At 62.4% G+C, this 10,396-nt stretch overlaps 2 protein-coding genes across 4 annotated transcripts; one reads left to right on the top strand and one right to left on the bottom strand.

Moving 5' to 3' along the window:
- Positions 1-375: 375 nt before the first annotated feature.
- On the top strand, positions 376-4,121 carry CHLRE_10g455050v5 (uncharacterized protein). 2 transcript variants are annotated; one of them, XM_043067043.1, is made up of 4 exons: positions 376-392; positions 694-1,926; positions 2,061-2,242; positions 2,319-2,351. In XM_043067043.1, exons 2-4 carry the CDS (start codon positions 865-867, stop codon positions 2,326-2,328), a joined length of 1,254 nt encoding a protein of 417 aa, XP_042920440.1. In that variant the 5' UTR covers positions 376-392; positions 694-864; the 3' UTR covers positions 2,329-2,351. The 2 variants fall into 2 exon arrangements, with proteins under 2 accessions (XP_042920440.1, XP_042920439.1); XM_043067042.1 differs by having other exon boundaries at positions 2,061-4,121.
- A 352-nt stretch (positions 4,122-4,473) lies between these two features.
- CHLRE_10g455000v5 (uncharacterized protein) lies at positions 4,474-10,355 on the bottom strand. Of its 2 annotated transcripts, none has more exons than XM_043067041.1 (13): positions 10,147-10,355; positions 9,705-9,803; positions 9,352-9,378; positions 9,001-9,018; positions 8,708-8,910; positions 8,406-8,604; positions 8,077-8,279; positions 7,891-7,913; positions 7,525-7,730; positions 7,048-7,335; positions 6,767-6,980; positions 6,364-6,514; positions 4,474-6,179 (listed from the first exon to the last, which is right to left on the bottom strand). In XM_043067041.1, the coding sequence occupies exons 1-13, from the start codon at positions 10,244-10,246 to the stop codon at positions 6,108-6,110; spliced, it is 1,803 nt and encodes a 600-aa protein (XP_042920438.1). In that variant the 5' UTR covers positions 10,247-10,355; the 3' UTR covers positions 4,474-6,107. The 2 variants fall into 2 exon arrangements, with proteins under 2 accessions (XP_042920438.1, XP_001698359.2); XM_001698307.2 differs by having other exon boundaries at positions 6,767-6,875.
- Positions 10,356-10,396: the final 41 nt, after the last annotated feature.

Raw genomic sequence — 10,396 nt, 5'->3', positions numbered from 1 at the left:
GGCGCGAGGCGTTGCTGTTGACCCGTGTTGGGCGTGTGGGATTGACATGCAGGATGGGGACCGGCGTCACTGCATTGCATGCAAAACCATGGTTTTGGGACTGCACTGTTGCGCTGTCGCTGCGGGAATGTATGGGGATGGCTATGGGTTTCCTGCCGGAGGATGCTCTGAGTGCCTTCTCTCGTGAGGAGTTGTGGTTAGTGCGCCCGCCTGCGGGGCTTGCGCCACCTGTGTGGGATGTGGTGTGTCTCGCTGCTATGTCTGCCCTGGACTTTGGTCGGCAGCGTGTGGTTATGGCCGGGTTGGCGGCGCGAGCGAAGCTGCCGTCGGCCCGGGTGCTGAGCATTGGACTTGCCGTCGTAGCTGACTTCTGGGGTCGTCTCCAGACGTTTGTGAGTTTGGGTATCAGGCCAAAGGGTTGGGACGCTGTGCCGTTTGCGCATCCTTTCATGTCTCGGGCTGTTGGTGACGGCATGGTTTTGCGCTTGCCGTATGACGCTGATTCCCCGCCTCCCTCGCCGTGAGAGGTTGTGCGTGGTTGGTGGCTTTGTGTGTGGGCAGGATGCACGTGTGGGCGACCGTTCTAGTACCTGGACGCTTGCGCCTTGGTTAGTGCGTGCGCTGTGCGTGTGTCCTGCGGCCTAGACGTGGCATTTCGCCTGCGTATCATGGACTTTCTCGTGCCCTTCGCAGACAGTTTTGCCGACGGCCCGGTCCCCGATATGGCCGGTCGTTGCCAGGGGAGGCTCCCCTGGTCGTTGCGCCCCCGGACGACTTCGTTGCATGTGGGCCGGCCGTGAGCAGAAAGGGACTTGCAGCAACCCGATCCGCTGTTGTTGCCGGAACAGCGGCTGCCATGTAAAGATGCACATCAACGACTACGAGGTCGTCTGCCCGTTGTGCTCCGGCTTCTTCTCCAGCCCGTCATGCCGACTATACAACCACCCTTGTCCCTTGAAGAAGGATGCCGCGCAGCGTGAGGAGCTGGCGCTCCGCCTGGCGGAGCAGCGGCCCCTGGTCATACCGCTAGCCCCAGCGGTGGCGCAGGGCCCAGGACCCATAGAGGCCGCGGTAGCCAGACGCGTTTACAGCACGCACAACGCCTCGTGCAAAATGGAGGTGGCGACTACGGCGGCCTGCATTTTGACCCTTGTAGGCGGCCGCGACGGCTGGGACCGGCTGCTAAAGGCACCCCAAATCGATGCCGGCGAAGCGTGCAGCGTCTGCGGCCACCGGGTTGTGATCGTGGGCTACAGGTATCAGGTCTGCCAGCAGCAGCAGCAGCAGCAGCAGAGCGGCCTGGACCCGCGAGTGACCCTGTGTGGCCCTTGCGGCACCTGGCAGCTCCTGTGGCACAGGCAAGCCCAGGCCGGGGCGGCAGCCGCAGCGGCGGAGGCGGCGGCGGCGGAGGGCTTGGCGGCAGCAGCAGTGGCGGAGGGGGTGGAGGCGGCGGAGGGCTTGGCGGCAGCAGCAGTGGCGGAGGAGGCGGCGGCGGAGGGCTTGGCGGCAGCAGCAGTGGCGGAGGGGGTGGAGGCGGCGGAGGGCTTGGCGGCAGCAGCAGCCGTGGCAGAAGGAGCCGCCACAGCAGTGGGTGTAGCGGCGGCGCAGCGCCACCGCGGCCTGGCGCTGCGCTCGCTGGTCGCCCAAGCGCAGCCGGGCGTCAGCCCGGTGCCCGTGTGCGCACTGAACCTATACCAGAAGCCGCTGGTGACGGAAGTGCTGCGTGAAGCCACGTTGCCGGGACAACAGGCGCGCGTGACCCCGCTGCACGCGGAGAAGCCGACGTGTGTGCAGCTGCAGGCGTTCCTGGAGTGGCGCGGCATCGCCGACATCCACCCGGCCCCGCTGTGGTCGGCGGTCAAGGGCAAGCGTACAGCGGCGCAGCGTGACGGCGTCGGCACTGATGGCGATGGAGCCAGCGCGGCGGTGAGGCCCGGCACCCATGTGGCACCCATGTGTCGGTCTGTATGTCTGCCTGCACTCATCACGTCCCGTGCCTCCCCAAACGTGCCTCCCCAAACGTGCCTCCCCAAACGTGCCTCCCCAAACGTGCATCGCAGGGCGGGCCGCCCGTTCATGACCTCGAGACCGAGTTGAAACTATTCAGCGCCGTCACGGCCAGCGAGCGGCAAAAGGCGACAGCGCTGCTGGCGGCGGCGGGCGAGCGGCCAACTGAGCTGATGTTGGAGCCCGACCAGACGTACCACGTGCTCCACACCATCCCGCGCTCAGCCACCGCCTCGCAGGATTCAATTATGCTCCGCCTGCACCGGCAGCTGGCTTCGCCAAGCGAGCTGCTGAGCGCGCCCGACGTGCAGCTGCGGATGATGAACGCGTCCATCATCATTGTGGGAACGCGGGCATTCGTGCCCCCCACGCCCGCGGCGGCGGCGGCTGCTGCCGCGGCGGCGGCGGCCAAGGCGGCCCAGGCGGGTCACAGCCGGCCGCGGCGAAGCAGAACGTCCGCAACGGCAGCGGCAACGGTGGCAGCGGACGCCACGGCGGCAGCGGACGCCACGACGGCAGCAACGGCGGCAGCAACGGCGGCAGCAACGGCGGCGGCAACGGCGGCAGCGGACGCCACGGCGAGCAGCAGGACCGCGACGCGGCGGCCGCGGCAGCCCGCGTCTCCCGCCGACTATGCGCCGCTGCTGTCGCCACTCAAGGGTGGCGTCTCCCCTATGCACCTGGGCCCCATCCGCGCGTTCAATATGGCACTGGCGCCGTCGTGCCTCGGGGGCGAGGCGGCCAACACTGTGCTGGCGCGCTGGGTCTTCGTGTCGCCGGCGGCGCTGGGCACGGCGCTGCAGCTGGTGTACGACCTGCTGCAGACGGCGGAGACGGCGAGCGGGGTGACGCACTTCGTGCACCTGTTCCACATCCAGGCCACGGGGCAGAACCGCCCGTACTTCACGGACGAGGGCGTGGCGTGGCTGATAGAGCAGGGGGGCCTGGTGGTCGGCCGGGACATCCTCGTGCTGGACCAGAGACACGGCGACGTGGTGACGGTGCCGCCGGGCTGGGCGCACCAGGTGACCAACCTCAAGACCTGCATCAAGCTGGCGTTCGACCACCATGACCTGCTCGAGGTGGCGGCGCACTACGAGCTGCTCCACCTGGTCCGCCAGACCGACGCTGGCCTGCAGGCCGACGCCGCCGTCACCGCCACGGCCATGCTGCTGGCGGACACGCCGCAGGTGGAGCAGACCATGCTGGACGCGCTGCGCACTCTGGAGCATGACTGAGGCCGCCGGGTGGAGGGTGCGGGGTGAAGGAAGGCGCAGGGTGGTGACCGACATGGGCTGAGGCTGGCGTACGGGGTGCCTGACAGTTGCATCAGGTGTCGCCTGTGATGGCCGGGCCGCGCTCAGGTTGCGTGCGTGCGTGCCACCAGATGAGCGCATCTTGCCTTGTCGTGTCTTGTTTTGTCTTGTCTTGTGCTCTTTGAACAGACGAATGTCAGCTGGCGGATTGATGGGGGTGCCTGGATGACAGGTGCCGTCATCGGGCGTCGTGTCGACTTGGCTGTGATGGCTGGCTGTGTGATGGCTGGCTGCTCGGGTGCAGGATGTCAACTCTAGCTCCTGTCGTGCGCCGGCAACGGCGCGTGTCGTTCACAGACAAACACTGCCTGGGTATGAGTAATGGGGCAGTTAACGGCGTGTGAACTTAAGTGTGGGAAGCAACCCAGCGGTTGAGAACTGGCGAACTGTCGGTGCGTGGGTTGTGTGAACTACGTCCCGGTGTCTGTTTAGTTGTAGCCGTGTGGCGGTGCTGTTCCTCTGGCTCTGGCGTCACCTTCGCCTGCGCTGCGCAGGGCGAAGGCTCGTTGGCTCGTGTTGGAGGCGTTGGGCAGCTGGTCATGCGGGCGCTGAGCCGAGCTGAGCTGAGGAGGAGCTGCGTTGGTGGTCTGTTTGCCGTGGTGCTTTACATGTGTGTGCTCAGAGGAGCTTTGGGGTCCAGGTTTCGTAGACGGGCGGTTGGCTTGCCCTGCTGGGTGGCGAGCGTGGGGTGTCAGGCAACACCGGCCCTGGCCTGGTGTTGCGGTGTTGCTCTCTCTCTCTCTCTAGCTTTGTGAAAGCATCGGAGTGATCTCGACTGCTGTCTCAGACTCAATACCTGGGCTGGGACCGGGCTGCGGGGCGCGTTCATGCAACCAAACTCAACCACGGGGCATCAGTTACCACTTCAGCCCCCGGTGGCAGCCCTAGAGCAAAACATGGCTGGGGCGTGACACCCCTGACTGAGCAGAAGTTGTGGCAGCTAACACCCATCACCCCCGTCTGGTTGATGACAGCCTGTTGGTAATTTGGGTTATTGGGCAGCACTGCCGGTGAGGTGGTAGCTGCGGTCCGATCTTGGGGCCCTGGGAAGTTAGCGAGGCGCCTGCCCTGATCAGGCTGAAGTGATGCCTCCTTGTCTGCCCGCCTGTAGCGCCTCCCCAACTGCCAGCACGGCATTGTGTAGGTTCACGGACCATCGGGAAGACTTGAGCCCCGACCAAGCGCGTTGCTGTTAACTACACATGCGCAATATATACCCAGACTATCGAAGGTGCCATGCAGCGTAGCTGCACAGTATTTAATGCAGCCGACCCTTCGTTGCCGACTGCGGCTTTTGGCCGTCAACCGCTCGCTGGGTCCGCAACCCTTCAGCGACTCTCTGCTCAAACTGCCTCCTACTCGTCACCCCAATTTTGTATTCCAAACAGAACACCAAATGCAATGCTTCGGGCCCTTGTCTTCGCCACCGGCTCGTCTGTCGTCTTTTGCCGACAGCTTACCGCACCGTTCCTCTACTCGCTTGCTTCTTGTTAACCATTAAGATAGTTTAACACAACCAATCAATCTTCAAACGGCCGGCGTACTGTCAGCCCTTTCACTCGCCGTCTGCTTCGCGGAATCCAGAATTCGCCTTGTCTCTCACGCCGTTGCTTGGTGCACTCCATCTGTATTTATCCCGCCCATCCAACTTGATCGTAAATATAGTACACGCCTCGCGTCCCAGGTTGGACCGACGTTGCGTGTGCCGCGTGCTGCCGCGGCGTCACGCCTTCGCCCATCCCGATCTCCCCGTGTTCCCCGCGTTGGAACCCCAGCACGCACTTGCATGTTAGTCCGTAACAGTTTTAGCGGGCTACGCGGCTGGCGAGGGCTTGTACAAAACATGTACTGGCGCTGACAGGAGGTGCCGCGTGCTTTGCACCTACAGCTGTCGGTTCGCCCCCACCTACGCCGCGCGCCCCAGTGCGGCCCCTTCGGCACCGAGTGGCGCCAGCCGGGTAGACCCGCACCTTTAAACATACCGTGATCCAGCCCCTGACGCCCTTATCAGACGCAGATCCCTTCCCTTCCTTTGATGCGGGCTCCATGAAATGCTGCCCTGAAGTGGCCCACTCCACTGGCCGTGCAAACCACAAATAACGCCCTACAGCTATTCCCTTGGGGTTGCCCACACAACAGTTGCGATGTCCCTTTACCACGATCTCGTCATAAGCAGTCTCTGAAGTGCCATCCCATCCAAAACCCCCGCTTATCACCACATACTGGTTCTAGAACTTCCATAGCAAACATGCATCCTTAGTCCGCTGCACAGTACCACCTCCTCAGCCGGAAAAGCCGGTGGCCCTATCACGAGAAACTACCGGTATGGCATCAATCACGCGCGGCCCGATGTGCGCCATCCACAATGCCACATACAGTGCACTGCGCACTGCGCGTTACCGTACGTGCTGCCGACAGTGCCTCAGCAGCTGGCCCCCGTGCAGTGCCTCAGCAGCTGGCCCCCGTGCAGTGCCTCAGCAGCTGGCCCCCGTGCAGTCGCCGCCTCCGTCATTAATAGCTCTTCATCTGATGAGCGATGCCGTGGCCTGGACACGGAGCCGTGGACATGCGCCACCTGCCTGTGGCAGCTAACCAGGTCGCTTGACCGCCCACCGACTGCACATCAGCAGCTGCACTCCACACAGCGACCGGCCCCGTTATTTGATGCCGTCGCGCAGAGGAACTCTTCCAGGCCCCGACAGGCCCGGTATCAGTCCTTTCACCACCCCAGAGCTTGGGACGGCTCGCATACTCAATCTCCTCCACATTCACCCCGAAGTTCACTCACTCCAGCCCGGAGCCCACCAGCCATTCGTGCTCCAGTGCCGCCGCCGCCGTGAGCTGGCCAGACAGCAGCTGGGTGGGTTGTAGGGGTTTGGGGATGAGCGCGAACGAAAATGGGAGGATTTGATACGGACATGTTGGAAGCGCAGGCCGTTGGACACCCTATCTAGCGAACCTGCTCCATCGTTGTTCATTATTCCCGGTCACGGGAACATGCTGCAGCAAGGGCCAGCAAGTCAGGCACGCACGCACGCACCTGCCGCCGCAGGTCCCTGCCGCCCTCGTCCAGCGTCACCCCCCCGCACAGCAGCTGCTCCGCCACCATGCGCAGGTCTGAGCGGAACGTGTATTTGCCGCCGGCGTCCAGCGTGCGCTGGCTCCAGTGCTGCAGCGGGTACGGCGCCCCACTGCAGGCAGCCAGCCAACGTCAAACACGCGGATCATCATCCGAGCTCGCACAGAGCTAAATCAGAGCTATATCGGAGCTACACTAGAGCTCGCTCGCCAGTGGGGCTGCGGTGCCAATCTACATATTTGCGAGGGGCACGGTCCATGCTGCTGCAGGCGGTGCGCAGGCGCGTTGTGCCATCTCCCCTGTCGCCACGCCATCTCCCCTCCCCTCCCCTCCCCTCTCCTCCTTCATGCACACCCACCCCTACCTGCAGTCGCAGTCGTGGAGGCCGGCGTGCTCCAGGTCGATCAGCAGCCAGCGCCTCTCGGCGGGCAGGAAGATGACGTTGGGCCACCGCACGTCACGGTGCACAAAGCCTGTGACCGCACGTCGTACGTCGGCCCAAGCAAGCACACAGGCGGGCATGGCCACAAGCACGAAAGAGCGTTCCATGTGCCATGTATGCAGTTGAGGCAAGGTACCTGCCGAGGACAGTGGCAGCGTAACACGTCGGTCTACCTATTACTGACGTCAAAAAGCCCCACGTACCTTCGCTGTGCAGCGCCGCAAGGCCGCGCAGCACGCCGGACACCGCACCCGCGAGAATGCGCAGGTCGGTGGGTGCGCCCTGGCAGGGCACCCCCACCGGCGCCAGGTGCACTGTGTACACGTCATTCAGCAGCTGCGGGCCGGCGTGCCCCTCGATGTTGTACACCTGGATGATGTTGCGCCGGTGCTCCGGCTTCGACATCTTGCTGTACACGTCCTGCAGCACCTCAAAGCTGGCGAACGGCGCCTGCTCGGTTGCGAAGCTGGCGATGGACTTGCGGACGAAGCCTGCTTGCATTGGGGTGGGCGCGTTTTGGGATGGCTGAAGTCCGTATCAAGGCGCGCGCTTTCCCTTCACTTCGCGGCATGCCATCAACAGCAGAGCCAACAGCATCTATCATCAGAACCATGCACGAGGACAGAATGAAAGCACCACGACCCGCACCAACAGCCAAGGGGCTATGCACTCGTGCGTACCTGGCAGGAGGCAGTAGGTGCGCAGGCCGTCCGGCGAGCGCGTGACATGCCCGGACTCCAGGGGCACGGTGGGCGCCTGCGAGGCGTAGCCAGCAAGTAGTCGCCAGATGTTGCACGAGGCAGTCAATGCCCGCAGCCGACCCAGAGCAGTGGTGAGGTCCAGCGCAGCGCTGATCGGCGTGGCCTGCACGCGGTCTCCGTCCGACCTGAAGGCCAAGCAAACACAATAACGCAGCCTCTCAAGTAAAGCCCAGGTCAACAGTGCATTGTTACAAAGCGCATGATACTAGGTGCATGAGATGCAACTGCTACAGGAGATCCTGTCCCGCCCAACAGCTGTAACAACCACACGCTTCATGAACTCACTCCGGCGGCTGGATGCAGAAGAACTGCGTGTGTGCGTGTGTGAGCGGGTCCCGGACAGACATGACAGTCAGCACAAGACGCATGTGTAAAAGCATGCTTCAGCAGGACGTTACATGAGCAAGCACGAAGGCAGCCTATGAGCGAGGCCACGCCCGCCCACCCACCCGCCCGCCCGCCCGCATGCACCTGCAGCAGTGTCCCTGCTGCGGCGAAAGCCAGCATGCAGGGCGGCCGCTTGTCCGGCACCAGCCCCGCTGCCCACGCACTCGACATCTTGGTTGTCAGCTCCTTGATTGCAGCTTCAAGCTGCCGCGACTGGGCCTTTTCCTCGCCCTTGAGGACCAGTGCTCCGTTGACCCAGCACAGGAAGTCAGGTCGCAAGCTCTTGACTGCACATCAACATACAGCACATGGGCCAGCCGCTATGGATGGCGTGCGTTATCAAAGTACTTGTGCGGAGACTGCGCAGGGTAGGTTAACACACGCGCAAACGCAGAAAGCGACCGACCACTCACTTGTCGCCTCGCTTGCGTCCGTCGTGTTGCGGTCCATATGAATGTGCATCAGATCCGGCAGGTGCCCGGCGATGAGCCGCAGCGTGTCCTCCACCACGACAGAGGTGGTTTTCGCAGTGTACATCTCAGACCCGACACACGGCTTCATGCCCAGCACGACATTCCGCACGTGCGAAGACAGGTCCTCCGCGCTTGCAGCCTGCCACAAGAAAGTGTACACGCGCGAGAACGCACGAGAAAGTTGCAGGCCCGTAAACTTGAGCTAGCAAGGCCAGCCCTTTGCCGCACCCAACAGCACCCACCGCAGCAGAGGCAGCGGTCGACACCAGCGGCCCCTCCAGCTCGGCATGCTGTTGGAACAGGCGTGCGGCCGCAGGCGCTAGCAGCGGGAGGCCAGGGGTTATGGTCTCAGCCAGCAAGAGGCGCAGCTGGGCAGCGGAACCCCACAGTTGGTGCGCGTCGAACGCAGGCAGGCAGGCCTTGAGGTACGTGGCCGTCGTGTCCTCTGCGCGATTGGATCCCCAAGGTGGGCTATGGGTTCCCACAAAGTCTCATACAGATGTGGTTACACCCAGATTTGAAGTACGATACTCACTGAGGACCACCGTGGCACCTGTGGCACCGGAAGAAAAAAACGCTCTTGTCAATTGACTGTGTTTAGTTCCTCCAAAAGCACTCAGACTACGACAGGCTTTAAACGATCGCAATCACACAGTTCCATGTGTCCATGCATGCAGATCGCAAGGCAATCGATGTCGTTGCGACAGTTCGCATGTAACCATCGTGCACAATGCATACGTGGGTCATATGCGTATCACCATAAGCGGCACCAGAGACCGCGTCGCCTGGGCCTGTAACGCATCGAAACGTTCGTGCAAAAATTGCATGAACGTTTCTGCCACCTCCCCTGGGTGCAATCCCCCTGCCCCTCACAAGCCCCACTCACCAGCTCCTGTTGTGCCGGTCGGCGCACCTGCACAACACCAGAGCAATCACAAGGCAATGCATGTAGTCAGCAACGCCAGGGCGGAAGGATGCACACCGCGCATCAAGGGCCGCGAGGCTCCGGCAGATGCCGACAGCCATCGACACTATGAGCCCAGGTCGGTTGGGCAATCGGTCGTGAATCGGTCGGTGTGCCAATAGCGGCAGACATAGATCCCAAGGATGACCGGCATGCCGTATTGCCCTCTTCAAAACAGCAAACACATGCACGTGCTAACCACGGAATCGGGATAGCAGGCGGTGCTTTGTGAAAGAGCAACTCCCACACGCACAGAACACCTGTGCGGACCTCACCTTGAGCGTGGATAATTTGGTCTGCCCGTGCGGGTTTTAGTTTGGCGTCCCGAAGTCCACTATAGCTCGCAGCCTCCAGATCTTCCAACGTCTCGTATCCTGGTTTATCAACCGAGGGGGTAGGAGTGGCGGTAGTGCAAGGGTTAGGAAAGAGAGGAAAAGGTAGCGGGGCGGGTTCACGCAGAGCCCGGCACGGGCGCCAAGCCGTGACCATGCCCCGCCGCAAGCGCCGTGGCGGTGCTACTATGCATCGAATTGATTGAGAGCGGAAAGGAGCAGCATGGACACCAGAGGCAGCAGCGGGTTCTCGCACCGGCCCTGGAAAATCGTTGGAAGACCACAGTGGCTCTTCATGCGTGTAGCGCTTGGGCTTTCACGCACCACAGCAGAAGCGTATATATCAACCGAGGATTCACTCGGCGAGCGAAAACAGACATCTTACCACCGTCCCACAGCAGGCGCAGATCCTCCTCGGTGAAACGGCTAGCTCCAACAGGCCCGAGCCATTCTTTTAAAATCACACGCAGGCCGAGCCAAGCCATAACATAGGCTCTAATAAGCTGTAGGAACGCGAGGAAGTACCAAATTGCTCTTTTGGATGGAACGACTCCCAGACTGTAGGGTCACAGTCCTGTTGCCGTAAAGAGAAATGTTTTCAGATAGCCCCTTGAGAGTCTCTTGAACGCGTGCCT

This window comes from Chlamydomonas reinhardtii, chromosome 10, assembly GCF_000002595.2.
Source record: "Chlamydomonas reinhardtii strain CC-503 cw92 mt+ chromosome 10, whole genome shotgun sequence".
In the NCBI taxonomy this organism is placed as follows: Eukaryota; Viridiplantae; Chlorophyta; class Chlorophyceae; order Chlamydomonadales; family Chlamydomonadaceae; genus Chlamydomonas; species Chlamydomonas reinhardtii.
This window is presented reverse-complemented; position numbering and strand designations above follow the sequence as displayed.

What these genes read in the sequence shown, in the direction of transcription:
- CHLRE_10g455050v5 (XM_043067042.1), top strand. Translation starts at nt 865, where the DNA reads ATGCACATCAACGACTACGAGGTCGTCTGCCCGTTGTGCTCCGGCTTC. An exon ending in GCGATGGAGCCAGCGCGGCG is followed by an intron (nt 1,927 to 2,060) that starts GTGAGGCCCGGC and finishes CGTGCATCGCAG; the next exon opens with GGCGGGCCGCCCGTTCATGA.
- CHLRE_10g455000v5 (XM_043067041.1), bottom strand. Translation starts at nt 10,246, where the DNA reads ATGGCTTGGCTCGGCCTGCGTGTGATTTTAAAAGAATGGCTCGGGCCT. An exon ending in CCAAATTATCCACGCTCAAG is followed by an intron (nt 9,379 to 9,704) that starts GTGAGGTCCGCA and finishes GGTGTTGTGCAG; the next exon opens with GTGCGCCGACCGGCACAACA. An exon ending in TTCTGCATCCAGCCGCCGGA is followed by an intron (nt 7,731 to 7,890) that starts GTGAGTTCATGA and finishes CTTGGCCTTCAG; the next exon opens with GTCGGACGGAGACCGCGTGC.